Source organism: Propithecus coquereli, unplaced genomic scaffold (genome assembly GCF_000956105.1).
Source record: "Propithecus coquereli isolate 6110/MARCELLA unplaced genomic scaffold, Pcoq_1.0 Scaffold121, whole genome shotgun sequence".
Lineage (NCBI taxonomy): Eukaryota > Metazoa > Chordata > Mammalia > Primates > Indriidae > Propithecus > Propithecus coquereli.
Window position 1 is genome coordinate 587,215 of NW_012136192.1, and position 14,551 is coordinate 601,765.

The 14,551-nt window shown below is 41.1% G+C and overlaps 1 protein-coding gene across 1 annotated transcript in view; it reads left to right on the top strand.

Moving 5' to 3' along the window:
• Positions 1–5,750, top strand: part of COIL (coilin) — a 24,488-nt gene extending 18,738 nt beyond the window's left edge. Inside the window, exons 6-7 of the mRNA XM_012665673.1 lie at positions 3,922–4,010; positions 5,537–5,750. Coding sequence (XP_012521127.1) covers positions 3,922–4,010; positions 5,537–5,620 — 173 coding nt within the window. The 3' untranslated portion in view covers positions 5,621–5,750. The remainder of the gene's footprint in view (positions 1–3,921; positions 4,011–5,536) is intronic.
• The last annotated feature ends 8,801 nt before the right edge of the window (positions 5,751–14,551 follow it).

Below are 14,551 nucleotides of genomic sequence, written 5' to 3' on the forward strand. Positions count from 1 at the left end.
ACCAAGCAAAATTTTGTTGAAGATCCAGTTAAAATGCATACTTTCTTTTTTCAATGTAATATATCGAATGGAATATAAGTCCATTTTTTAAGGTAGTAATTGGTAATAGTAATATAGATACTGTACAAGGGAATTTGATTTAATCCGATTAATGCCTTGGAAGACTTCTAAAGTCTTGGTAAAAACCTTTCCTCAAAAGCAGGCTAGAAGAAGAATCAATTTGACAAAGGGATCTGGTGTATTAGTTCTGGGTAATTGGTGTTTTATGTTTTTCATCTTCTTAGCCACTTAATGTCTCCTATGGATGAGGTGACCATATAATTTATCATCTAAATCAGGATACTTGTGAGTGAAAAGGGGTGCTATTAATAATTATGCTGGAAGGAAAGACATGTACAGACCTGTCTTGTCTTGAACAAACCATGATGTTTTGTCACCCTGCCATAGATAACTAATTTAATTGTGTGATATGTAGCAAATGGAAATGAATATTGACTTGATATATCCCACAACCTCTACAAATTGTAATTCTAGATGATAGTGATTTTTTAAATGTAAATTATATTGGTGTTAGTCATCATAGTTATTACCTTGGAAGGCTATTTGCTTACTTTAGTTCATGATATTTTTTGGAGATTTTTGAAATTGTTTTCAAAACTATTTTGAGAAGGAAAATCAGTCCCACTTTTTTGCTTTGACCTCGAATGATGTTATTCAGCTTGATCATCTGCTTTATTTGTTAAACTTGTCTTCACAAGTTAACTCTGTCATCAAAAATGTGGTGTCCCAGCCCCCTGATTCCTGTTGAATCTGGTCTTAAAAAAACTGTTGACTGTGCTCAGAAATTTTGGGTAGAAGCTGAAGGGAGTGACTGTTTGGGCTCACTGGATGCCCCCAAAGGCTACCCACCTGTCTCTCCGTCACCCACGTGGACGGGGCAGTGCTTCCTGTCGATGCTTCCTCCGAATACTGGAGACCTGGGAGGAAGGGAATTGTAATCTCACCAGTGACAAAGTGCCTTGCCGTTTCTGCTTGAGGGTTGACACCCTTCTAGAAGGGCTCTAAAAGCATTAGGAGCCGAAGCAGAGTACACTAGTGGTAACCTAGTATACTCTTTACTTCTCTTCGAGTTCTTTAGGTCAGTGTCTCCCATTTTTGATTTAATTGTATCTATTATATTTTGCCCCTGAGGATATTTCTGTATATTCAGATAGAGTGTTAATCAGTTCACCTGTTTGTTTTTATTTCCTTTACATGTTTATTTATTTTTAAATCTTTTTATGGAGATAAAATCCACGTAACATAAAATTCATTATTTTAACCATTTTGAAGTCTACAGTTCAATGGGTTTTTAGTATGTTCACAATATTTTACATGTTGATTTTTGACTTGGACTTTTATTTTCGAAAGGAAGGAAAAATATTAAGCCACAATCCAGAGACCCAGCAAGTAGACATAGAAATTCTTTCATCCTTACCTGGTGAGTCTTTGGAAAAGAGTTTGAAAATTTAAGTTCTTTCTGTCTACAGTGATTTTTAAATAGCTTTTATACACAGAAGGTGTTCTCTTTGTTGGCCTCCACGATTGTCTGGCGATCTCCACTACCTAGTTCAGCACACTGCAGCCCTGGGGCCTGTGCGCCTGCTGGTTGATTTGTTCCAAAGCTGTTGGGCTAGTTGTCCTTATTACTGTAATTATGTGATTTCATAAAAGATTATATGGACTGATGAAAATTGATCAAAGAGAATTATTCCAGGAAGCCAGACCTAGTCTCTACTAAAAATAGAAAAATTGGCTGGGCAGGTGTCTTGGCATGCACCTGTATTCCCAGCTATTCGGGAGGCTGAGGCAGGAGGATCGCTTGAGCCCAGGAGTTTGAGGTTGCTGTGAGCTAAGATGATGCCACTGCACTCTACCCACGGCAACAGAGCAAGATGTCTTAAAAAACAAAACAAAACACAAAGTCAAAACTGTAAATTGTAGAAATTATAGACAGGACATTAGGGGTCCGGTATATAAAAGAAAGACAACTCTATTCAGTGAGCTCATAAAACCTACTCAGCTCTATTTCAAAAGATTGGCAAATGAACATTCTTTTGTGTATTAAGTCAAAATAAAATGTTAAAGTGTGCGTATACACACACTCTCCCATATAATTTTAAATGGTTCCCTGCCTTATCTCTGATTAACCCCGCCCATTATTGGTTCTGAAAGCCTGGAATAAGAGGGCTTTTACTGTATATCTTAACTTGGGATGTAGTGTAGGGGTCAGAAAGCAGGGAGAGATCCCCTTTTCTTTATTAGAACCTAAAGCAATTAATTGTTTTCTGTTTGTTTTTAAATAAAGTATTGAGTAAAAGATTCAAAACTCCAGTAGACAAAGATCAGTCAAAAGCATTTTTCAACAAAGTTCCTTTAGGATATTAAGTGAATGATTAGATGTAACTTACACTGGTTTGCTAGCTTTCTTCTGATGAGGTTCCATTTGTAGAAATTCTCCTTAGGAGTGGTGGACAGAGAAGTTTGTCCACAGTCAAATTCCATGAACACACCCTGATCGTTGCTTGTCAGGTGATTGACAGTAATAACATCCAATTAGAACTTTTCTTTTTTGGGGCATCAAGAAACAGCTTTATCTGTCCCCCACTAGTCCCCTAACAACATTGGAGATGTTAACTGAGTAATTGCATAAAGTACTGTTAGCTGTTCAGTCTACAAGTCACTGCATAAATAACAGATGTGCAGCACAATCTGTGACTGGTCTGTGGGTGATTGGTCACTGTGCGTCTGTCATTCAGTTCATAGACAGGAAAGCATGCAGTTGTGCTGCCTTGTCTCACAGTGATAACCCACATGACATTTTACGTAAATGGGTACTTGAAATAGGGAATTGGCCAACAAAGGTAAAAACACAGTGAAGAAACGAAAAGTAATAATGCTGAAAGTGCCATCCACATTGAATTTAAGAGGAGTTACAGAAAAAATGGCTCACTGTGGGAATGTTGACATTGCCCATTATGTGAACTTGTTGACATAAATAAGAAAAGTGGTTGTGATGAAAAGGATGAAAATGTCCCAGAAGTGACACCAGCAAAAAGTTCACAAAGATTTCACAAAGTGAAAAACAAAGAAACTCTCAGAGCCATTTCATGACATTAGAAGCTCAAAGGATAAAATGTTGAAAGCAGATCCAAACTTAGAAAGGAGTATGACAGTTCTGTAAAGCTTAGAAAAGACACTTGCTCTGTGTAAGTTATACAAGGAGGGAAGTACGGTTCAAACTACCCTTGATTAGTTTCTTACAAAGAAATTAAACACTTTAATTACCAGTATTCCTAATGTCTTAATTTACAGTGTGCTACATAAATATTAGTTTTACTATTTTTTCATTTCCTTACACAGTAAAGGTTTTTAATATTTTGACAAAAATTTTTAAAGATTGTGAGACAGTCTAATTTTTCCCATTGATTATTAAGACTTTTGCATGGTTTCAGCTTGCACATCCATTTTTCTGATTCCAGACTACTGTGCAAAACAAGGACTGCCTGTGTACCAAGTAGTTTAGCGTATGTGGTTTCTGAGGACAGAGCAACATTTCATGTTACTGTCCCTCATTGAAACATATAAATTATTTTTTGGGATTGTCCTGTGGTTCCGCATTCTATTCTGGGAGTACTAGTGACAGTTCATAAGCTTATGATGGATAAATGGCCAAGAAGCCCCCCAGTCACTGGCGCAGGGTTTTTCTCAGGGTCTCCTGGTACTGAGCACTCCATGCTTTCAGGTACATAGCCAGCCTTCATGTCAGTGCACAGTTTGTTTGTAGCTGTTTTCCTAGTGATATAAATTTCCCTACAGGAACATTTTAACTATTGTGAAATGAATAATGTATTGTATTTCCTCCCTGCCTTCTGGTTTCAGCTGTGAAAGAACCTGGGAAATTTGATTTGGTTTATCACAACGAAAACGGAACCGAGGTAGTGGAGTATGCTGTGACGCAGGAGAGGAGGGTAGGCATGCTTCTCTTGGCATTGCTTGGCTGTGCATTCTCTGTCAGCTGATTACCTGGGGTCCGGAAGGTGACATCGCAGCTTCCTGAACTGCCTGTAGTAAAACCACAAAAGATCTAGGGCCGGGGGGGGGGGGGGGGTCTGGCCTTCCTACGGTATGGCAATAACAGTGCCAAGTGCCAAATCAGTGTACCATCTTGGACCTCAAAGAGCCCGTATGACAAGATGCACAAATAACAAACTTTTGTTTAAGAGTATAGAGTTGCTTAAAATTATAGTAATATGCGGATTCCAGTAGAAAAGAGTAACACATTTAAAAACTTTTTATTGGCATATACATTCAGAGAAGTACACATAATTGTATAGCTTAAACAATTTTCACAGATGAACATACCCATGTAAACAGACGGAGATCAAGAATTAGAACATTAACAGCCCCCTAGAAGCCTCCATGTGTCCCCTTGCAGTCACTATGACCCTCCAAATGTTAGTTCTGACTTACAACAGCATAGGTTTGAAGAGTGGTATAAAATGATGATTCCGTCCTTTGACTTTGTTTAAATCCTTAAATTGCCATTTTCGGAAGAATATGATTTGGACCTTTTTAGGTAGCCAGACTACCAGAGTTGCTGTCAATGGCTAGCTTGTTAGGCTGTGGTAGCATTAAAGTAAATAGAATTAATAGAATATAGATTTGAGAAAATGTTTTTTCTTAACATTGTGGATATTATTCTGTGTAGGTTTCAATATTACAAACTCAAATTTTTTCTGAAGTGTGAACTTGTAGAAACCCTAACCAGACTGTATGTGTGTTTTACTTTAAGGTAGATGACACTTAGGGATTTATTCCAGAAACGCATATTAGGGTTTGTGGTAGGATGAGCAGATTTGGCCCAGGCTCCTGTATTTATTTTTATATATGCAGCCACACTTTTTTGTTAAAATATATTCCTGGAAACTGCATTGGAAAATTAAACCTGGGAGACTTTCCTCTCTATGCCCTATTAAACAAACAGGCTGAAGTAGAATAGAAGGCCTGTAATTATCTTTTTTGACACTAGATGGCCCTCGTTATTCATCCATAGGGCCAACCATCAGCGTGGCTTTCTCTTGGTAAGCTGTAAGACAGATCTGTTTTTAGGCAGCATAGGATAAGAGCTATAGAGCTGCACCAAAGGGCATCAGCAGCCTAGTGATACCCATCTGGGCCACGTTTGGTTCCCAAGAAGTCTCTGGGCCACTTGTCCACAGGGCAAATCCCAACCACCTTGTTAGCAGCTATTCCTTCCCTGAACCCCTGAATCTCCTGCTCTAAATCAAAGAAAGTTGAAATATGTTTAATGTAAAATTTAGTTGCATTCTAGGTAAATGAGTTCTTATACCCAATTTATTGGAACTCAAATCATTCCAGTTCTTCAACCATTCTGTACAAATGGAAATTTACTTGACTGAAATTTTTAACTTCCTAAAACCTATGTGACCTTAAAATGAAGTATTTAAACTTAGTATTTTGTATTTTTCCTCAGATCTCTGTTTTCTGGAGAGAGTTGATTGATCCAAGACTGATTATTGAATCTCTGAGTAAAACATCAAGTACAGAACTTGTCTGAGTGTGACCTCTCCACCTCTTGGTTTATAAATGTCGTATTTGTGAAAGTGACTATAACCTGAACTTTTTTTTTTTTTAAAAAAAAGAGGATTTGAAAGTTGTATGGATTTTTTTGTTATCTTCACTTTACTGCATAGGAAAAAATCTACCTCATCATTTAAAATGACATGGGTGTTGGTTTTATAGACTTTTTTTTTTCTGGGTTTAATTTCAGTTAAAAAAAATTTAAAATAGGATTTGAAAGTTGTATGGATTTTTTTGTTATCTTCACTTTACTGCATAGGAAAAAATCTACCTCATCATTTAAAATGACATGGGTGTTGGTTTTATAGACTTTTTTTTTTCTGGGTTTAATTTCAGTTAAAAAAATTTAAAATATGACATTCCCTGCAGGTATTGTTATTTACCAATATGTGTGGATTCTTCTCTTTTTTAATGTTTTTGACCATCAAGTAGCAACCGTCAATAGGAGTTTATAATACCAAGTACAAGAACGTGCTGCATATCTTGTCTCAATACGTTTATTAAGTAGCATTTTAAAACATTAAAGCATGTTACTTGACCCAATTTTTCAACATTAGAGTTGTTCCATAAAATGGAACATCTCATAAATTTCAAGTTTTTATACTTGCAATTGTTAAGAGTTAAACAGGTAGTTAGATTTGTTACAGGCAATGAGTTAAGGAATCCTTTCACATTTTTCCCAACTTTAAAATTAAGGATTCTCAGGGCCCCGTGTAGAGCAGTGCAAATAAGACCCCGTGTGTGTGTGCCTGGAGAACTGGTGTTCCGCTTGGGTGAGAGGATTTGCTGTGAGTTTCAGACCAGGGAATGTGTCATCTTGCTGCGTGATGCCAAGCACCTGGCTGAGTATGCTGGAGTGAGGATCTTGAACAGAAACTTCCTTTTCTGTTATTATTCGATACAAAGCTAAAATGGCTAAATATATACTGTGAAAATTGCTTTCTTTTAACAAAAGATCATATCCTTCCTTCAGCTTTGCAAATTTATAAATAAAATCTTACCGAACTAAATGTCCATGCTGAATCATCATGTTACTTGCGTATCGCAGATCATTGTCCTGTTTTATAATAATGCGAGAGAGATTATAATTTGCTGTAACAAGAAGGTTTGCTTTGACTGAAGAATCTGGTGTTGCAGAGTTTGGTCCGATGGAGTTCATCAGTTCTGGGAGCCATTGGACCAGTGAAGACATTGTCCAGTTTTAATTTGCATGACGTGAATGTGCGTTATTGATTTGTAATGAGAAGTGTTTCTCCAGAAAGAGTGAGATTAACGTGAGTGGTGAGATCATGGCACTGGGGTTCTGTGTAGCATACTTTCTTCCCAGGGTTTAGAAATCAAATTAAGATAACTAGTAAACATTGACTAGACCAAAGGGAATTGTTGAGCTCACAGTGTGTTTTTTTCAGATTATAATCCGTTTATGAGTTACCTTTTTCCTCTACAGTGGTTTTTTTGTTTGTTTTTTAAGAGTATGAATAGAGTCCACTAGAAGGGTTATGAAAGCAATTTAGGGGTCATGACCAGCGTTTTGGAAAAGAGAATACAATAGAATAGAAATAAACAGTGCATCACATCTAGTGAATTTAAGTTTGCTTTCTAAAACTTCTGTTTCGTTTACACATAGCCGTGTGCATACTGGATTACCCTTTAAAATGTATGTGTATTTCATACTGTTTGAAATCAAGGATATTGTTGTCGTGTTGTACTCAGCCTTAACTGCAAACAATACTGTTAATATTTACCCAGGAGTGAGAGAGAAGAAAGGACATGAAATTGCAGGTGCTGAGCAAGAAGTACATGCCAGAGGCCAAATCTCTGCCTCACTGCTCCTGGCCTGGGGGTCCAGAAGCACTCTTCTAGATGAGGCAAAGAGGAAGTACTCAAATACCAGCTCTTATTATGGGATTATTCTGTGGGTTTAAAGTGGTAAGTCATCTGACCCCTCAGCCCAATGTTGAATAACTTGCCAGAGACCACCCAACCAGCCTTGGATTGCCTAGTGTAACTTCAGGGCAGTATTCTGTTTCCCCAGGATGTTTTGGTGGCTGTCCCTGAAGTGGCTGTGTCCTGGCCTCGAGCGTAAGCATCCTCACGTTTCCCACTGTGCTGCCGTTAGCCGTGGAACGTGAACCTTCTGGCTTATTACCTTTCTGCCCCGAGACTCAGTTGTGCCCATCTTCAGATTGTCTGTTCACTGTTAAGTCGCTAGCTGCTTTCACTCTGTGTAAAAAGACTGGCCCTGACTCGCTCAGTCGTGTCCCACTGGATCATTGTCCCTCCTTGTGAAACCCGTAAGCTCTTCATCTCCAACCATGTCACTGATGCAGTTGGTCTCGTCTTTGCTGTCCTCGTCTTGGACACCATGGTATAATTTAAGTACCTCTTGTGGTTTTTTTTTAAGCTACATTTAAACCTAGATTGGTTGGGTCTTTCCCTCCTCCTTCAACTGTCCTGAAGGGATGACGTCACAAAAACTCTTCACAGGTCAAAGCACTGGCCCACTCAACATGTGGGTACTATTTGGTTCTAATTTTCAACTTCTTTATACCTAAAAGCATCTGTTGGAAACTTTTGCCTTAAACCAGTACCTTCCTCCTCCCATGTGAAGTTGACTCCCTCTTGCCATTCACAAACCAGGGCTGGCAGGAACACGCGCCTGTCCCTTGCACTCTTCCCTTCACTGTAATGACTGCACGAATCTGTTTTTCTTTCCAGTTGACTGTTCACAGCTCTTGCTTGCAAGACCTGCTTTATCAGTCCAGGCCCAGTCAGAAGAGAGAAACCACATAGTAATTCAAACATGAAAAGTTTAATATAGAGAATTTCTAACTCCCGCAGGGATTAGAATAATGGGAACTAGCTAGTGAGAAATAAAACTCAGGAATACAGGAATAGCAGATAGGAATAGTTGCTACTCCTGGGGCTGAGAGCACCTGAGGAAGAGCCCCCAAATCCTGCCCCCAGGGGAGGAGGGCATGGCTATACCTCACTGAAGGCATGAGAAGTCACCATGATGCTGCACCAGCAGAACTTGCTGGAAACCTGCCATCTCCCAAATGTTAGTACATTTAATTAGGTGATATTTCAAAATGACATTTGTTAATATCGCCAAGAATCTGATCTCATGAGCAAAGTCTTTAAGTTTTGGGAAGCTGTCAGCTCACTGTGACAGATACAAGTTTCCCAAAATTCCAGTTTTTGCTTGAAAGCTCAAATTTTTTCATTAGCAACAAATACTGTCAGTTCTCCTTGAAGTGAGAAGCTCACTTTGTTTATTGTCAAGGAAATGGATGCCAGGGCCCAAGTCCAAATGACCACAGGTTTTCTTTCAGTAATTATTTCAAGTAAAAATGGTATGCCTTGAAAAATGTGGCCGGTTCAGCTCACGGTTCAAACAGTTGCACAAGTGCTTTTCTTTGACACAGCCATTGTATTACGGAATGCAGCAGAAGTGCTATATGTGTACTTGAGCGGGTGTGTCTTTAAGGGTCAAGGTTAATAACAATAATTGTTACTACTCTATGAAGGACATCAAGTGCAGCTGGTGCCCCTGGCTAGAAGATTCGTGAAGTGCAACGGTTCATTGCTTATTGCTTTTCCACCATCATTGCAAACATCAATGCAGTGAAAAGACAAAAAACATCTCACTAGCTTTGACCTTGTGGATCCCTAAAATGGTCTTAAAGGCAGGAGTCCACAGACCACTTGGAGAACTACTGACACAGTGAAAAGAAAATGGGTTTTGAAGTCAGAGTTGAGTCCAAGTTGGATGACCTGGGGTGAGTGTCTTCATTTGTAGCAGTGGCCTAACCCATCCTCAGATTTAGAGTAAAAAGTCAGAATCATGCTAGACTAGACCCTGGCACACAGCAGATATGAGGAAAGTGTTGGTTTACTCTTAAGCCTCTAATCAGACTCAGAAGAGGCTGATTAATTAAGTAACTCCAACTCATTAACATTAAGAAAGAAAAGTCATGACTAGGTGTTAGCATGTGATTTTCTTTCTTTCTTTCTTTTTTGAGACAGGGTCTCGCTCTGTCACTCAGAGTGCAGTGGCCCAATCATAGCTCACAGTAGCCTCAAACTCCTGGGCTCAAGTGATCCTCCTGCCTCAGCCTCCTGAGTAACTGGTACTACAGGCATGTGCCACCATGCCTGGCTAATTTTGGTGTGTGTGTGTGTGTTTTTTTTTTTTCTTTTGTAGAGACAGAGTTTCACTGTGTTGCTCAGGTTGGTCTCAAACTCTGGCTGCAAGTGATCCTCCCACCTCAGTCTCCCAAAGTGCCAAGCCACCATGTCCAGCCAGCATGGGATATTCATATCATGGATTTATTTTGCTTTGCAAAAATTATATTGATTTAGTCAAGAGGGTATTTTCATCCTGCCCCAAATGGTTGTTCACTCTAAAGGTTCACTGCCTAAATAAGAGTGGAGTCACAGCACCCAGCTCACGAAACAAGCAGGTGTCCCCATGGCTATATAATAGCCGTGAGCCTGTCATCTCTCCTGCGTCCTGATGGACTGAAGGAGAAAATAAAGCACTGGTCTAAACTGTGAGTCTTAACTGGAATCTAAGCACCCAGTCTTTTGGCCTTTGGAAAGTCCTGTGATGTTAAAGTCAGAAGCCACCTTCAAAATAATGAAGCCCAACCTCCATTGTACTTCTGAGACAACAGACCCAGAGGAGGTGAAATCACAGACACTAAGTAGTTAGAGCATGGGCTCTACCGGCTGCTGACCCAGGTGCAGACTCCGCCATGGTCTTTTCTTAGCCACTTCACCTTAGGAAAGTTCTAACCTCTCTAAGCCTCAGTTTCCTCATCACAGTACCACCAGTAGGAGCATGGCGAGGATGGAATAAGATAATGCATGTAAAGCAGTTAGCACAGGACCTGGCACCTAGTAAGTGCTTGATAAGATGTTATTATATTCCTATTTTGTAACTTACCCAGGGTCCTGCTCCAAATTTTCAGCAGAACTTGAATCCCACCCTTTTTTTTGTTGTTTTTGTTTTGAGACAGAGTCTCTCTCTGTTGCTGAGGCTAGAGTGCCATGGTGTCAGCCTAGCTCACAGCAACCTCAAACTCCTGGGCTCAAGCAATCCTGCCTCACCCTCCTGAGTAGCTGGGACTACAGGTGCTCACCACCATGCCCGGCTAATTTTTCTATTTTTGGTAGAGACAATGTCTCGCTTTTTGCTCAGGCTGGTCTTGAACTCCTGAGATCACATGATCCTCCCGCCTCAGCCTCCCAGAGTGCTAGGATTACAGGCGTGAGCCACCACGGCTGGCCTGAATCCCACTCTTTCAAATTTGTTTTTATCTGTTACAAGCAACTTGTGCCATATTTCATGTTATAGCTGCCATGTTTAGACTTTCTTTAATTACGTCTTTGGGTAGAAGGAAGTCAGTCAACTAATTCTCATCAGTGGTGTTTTTGTCCTATAGGGCTTGGGAGATTCCTGGGGATGACTTCATTCATCTGTTGCCTCCCAACTGTGTCTTATCCCGATATTTGAGTGGTATAGCTTTCTGCCAATGACTCTAGCCACTTACAACACATGATCCTCACCGTCAAAGAGGTTATATTAAGAAAATAACAACTTGGTTTTGTGGGTTTTTTTAAGTTAAATAAAACATAAGATAAATTAGTGAGAGATTACAGGAAAATAAGTGCAATAAAACCCCAGAATAATGCAGTTGGGGTACAATGGGTCTGATGTTTGGCTCCTGTCTTCCGCAGGGATGCACCCCAGCCATTTTGTTAGCGGTACAGTAGCGCAACCCCACATGGTAAATGACCAGATTTAGGGACTCCATTTACCGGGGATTGGCAGGGGGTTTCACTGTATAAAATGGCCGTAAGGAAATGTCTGATTTTTTTCCTAAACAAACCCACTGTAATGTAGTCCGTGCATCGGTTACCATCTCAGCCAGCACGTTTCGGCTGAAACAGGTCAAGATACACCCTCAGTGCCAACAGGAACATGCCACCCCATTTGTTCCTGCTTTTCCTCTCAAGTCTGCTAAAGAAGTCTGACTGAACCTGAAAGGAAAAGGCTGGGCAGGGTAAGACGGAACCTCCCTGCTCCAGTGGGTCCCCATATTAGCAGCGTACACTTCCCCAGGGGCCGATACGGAATGCAGGATCTCAGGCCTCACCCCAGCTCGCTGGATTGGAAGTTTTAACAGATGCCCAGGTGACCTGTGTGCACAGTAAAGTCTGAGAAGCACCAGGTTAGAGGAGGGCACAGCTGGGACATTGGTGTTGCTCCCTGCTCGTCAGACTAATAAATGTTACCTCTGTCTGACTTGTTTACATCCTGCTCTGTAAATGTTTTGCCACATGCATCCTATGCTTTTATAATTTTGTAATATCTTTTAAAAAGGGATATGGTGTCAATAGGAACGTCACTAAGGAAGACATCAGGAAGTAGGACCGTGAGGCAACGGAAATGGAGAGGCTGTAGGGTTGGGGGTGTGGGGTAGAAGAGGGTGCAGAGGCAGCTGGCGATCAGGCGCGGATGGAGTTCCAGCACGAGATGAACGTGCAGGAGAGCCTGGTCACCAGGGATGCTTCTCTCTTCCTAGGGCTCCTCTCACAGTGTCCAAAGGGGACAGAGGGCGGAGAGGGGAAAAAGAAGGATCTGAAATGTTCTGAAAGCTCGTCCCTTCTGTTCGAGGTGCAAAGGGTGAGGGGCAATGAAGAGATGAATCCAGACCTCACGGTGGCCAATCTGCCACCTGAGACTTGGTCTGCTCACAGGGTGGATCGGGCATGGCCAAGCGTGCCCACCCCTTCCCGGTCACCGGGTTAGGAATGGAGCAAGAGGACACAAAAAGAAAATTCCACCATTAGGAATTGAGCAAAAGGTTTGGATTGGAATCCCTTAAGAATGTGCTTTTGCAAAATCCTCCTCCCTCCCCCAAACTCCTGGCAACCACTGATCTTTTTATTGTTTTCATAATTTTAGCTGGAATCATATAGTATGTAGCCTTTTCTGATTGACTTTTTAAAATAAAATTTTTTTTCTTTTAAAAAAAATTTTTTTTAAGACTAGTCAAGTTCAGTAGTGAGAAGGGTGGACGAGTAGAACAAGGAGTTCGACCTGTAACTGACTGAACAATCAGTTGAGATAACTCACTACCTTCAGACCAGCCTCAGATTGGCTTCTTTCACTGCATTCTTCCATGTCTTTTCATGACTTGATTGATCGTTTCTTTTTAGCGCTGATTAATATTCCACTGTCTGCATGGACTGTGGCTTACCCATTCACTGACTGAGGGACATGGGGGTTGCTTGCAATTATGAATAAAGCTGCTGTAAAAATTCCTGTGCAGATTTTGTGTTGACATAAGTTTTCAATTTATTTGGGTAAATACCAAGGAGTGTGATTGCTGGATCATATGGTAAGAGTATGCTCAATTTTTTTAAGACACAGCCAAACCGTTTCCCAAAGTTGCTGTACCACTTTGCATTCTTACCAACAATGTTTGCGTTCCTGTTGTTTTACATCCTTGCCAGCGTTCCTTGTTGTCAGTGTTCTGCATTTAGCTATTCTAATAAGTGTGTAGTGGTATCTCATTGTTTTGTTTTGTTTTGGTTTGGTTTGGTTTTTTTCAGACTGGTTTTCACTCTGTTGCCCAGGCTGGAGTGCAGTGGCGTCAGCCTAGCTCAGAGCAACCTCAGACTCCTGGGTTCAAGAGATCCTCTTGCCTCAGCCTCCCGAGTAGCTAGGGACTATAGGTGTGCAGCACCATGCCAGCTAATTTTTCTATTTTTTATAGAGACAGGGTCTTGCTCTTTCTTAGGCTGGTCTCGAACTCCTGGCCTCAAGCAATCCTCCCACCTTGGCCTCCCAAAGTGCTAGCTAGTATTACAGGAATGAGCCACCATGCCTGGCCAGGTATAGAGTTCGAATAGACATTTTTCCAAAGAAGGTGTACAAATGCCCAACATACACATGCAAAGATGTTCAACATCAGACATTGGGAAATGCTAATTATAACTACAATGATATAACACTTCACACCCACTATGATGGCTATACTTAAAAATGATGGGCAGGCCAGGCGAGGTGGCTCATGCCTGTAATCCTAGCACTTTGGGAGGCTAAATTAGGAGGATCGGTTGAGGCCAGTTCAAGATCAGCTTGAGCACAAGTGAGACCCTGTTTTTACAAAAAAATAGAAAAATTAGCTGAGTGTGGTGGCACACACCTTAGTCCTAGCTACTTGGGAGGCTGAGGCAGGAGGCTGGAGCCCAGGAGTGTGAGGTTGCAGTGAGCTATGATGATGCCACTGCAGTCTAGCCCGGGCGACAGAGTGAGACTCTGTCTCGGAAAAAAAAAAAAAAAGAATAGGTATTTTGATTATTTGTTTTTAATTTCAAGGTGTGGGGGCATGGGCTCCATAGTCTTTTCCATACACGGAGAATCTAAAAGTCGAGAGGCTGCATCCCAGGACCACCTCTGTCTCTAGCCAGTTGGATGGTCTCAGGTCATTTAGACTTCTCTGGCATCTTTCCGATGGGAACAAGAGCAGACCTCCTTCATTAGAGATTGAGCACTGGAGCCCTGGGTGCTAGAACCACACCCACGATCTGACCTCAAATCTATGAAATGGCACTGATGGAAATAATAGGCAAATTATATTTGCAGACAAATAGGTTTATTACTCCACCTAGTTTTCCAAACCTCCGGATGCAGGGTGGGAATCTGATTAAGATAGCCAGCCATCTGCTGTATGGCCAGACTGGGCCGCACAGCTCCCTGTGAACAGCTGGGTCATATTTGACTTAAGGACATTGTTCTATTGAGGTCGCTTTTGATGAACACACCTTCCAGCCCAGGGAGAGTCCCTGGGCCTCCATAAGCCCATTACAAGGATTAACACTCAGGATGCCT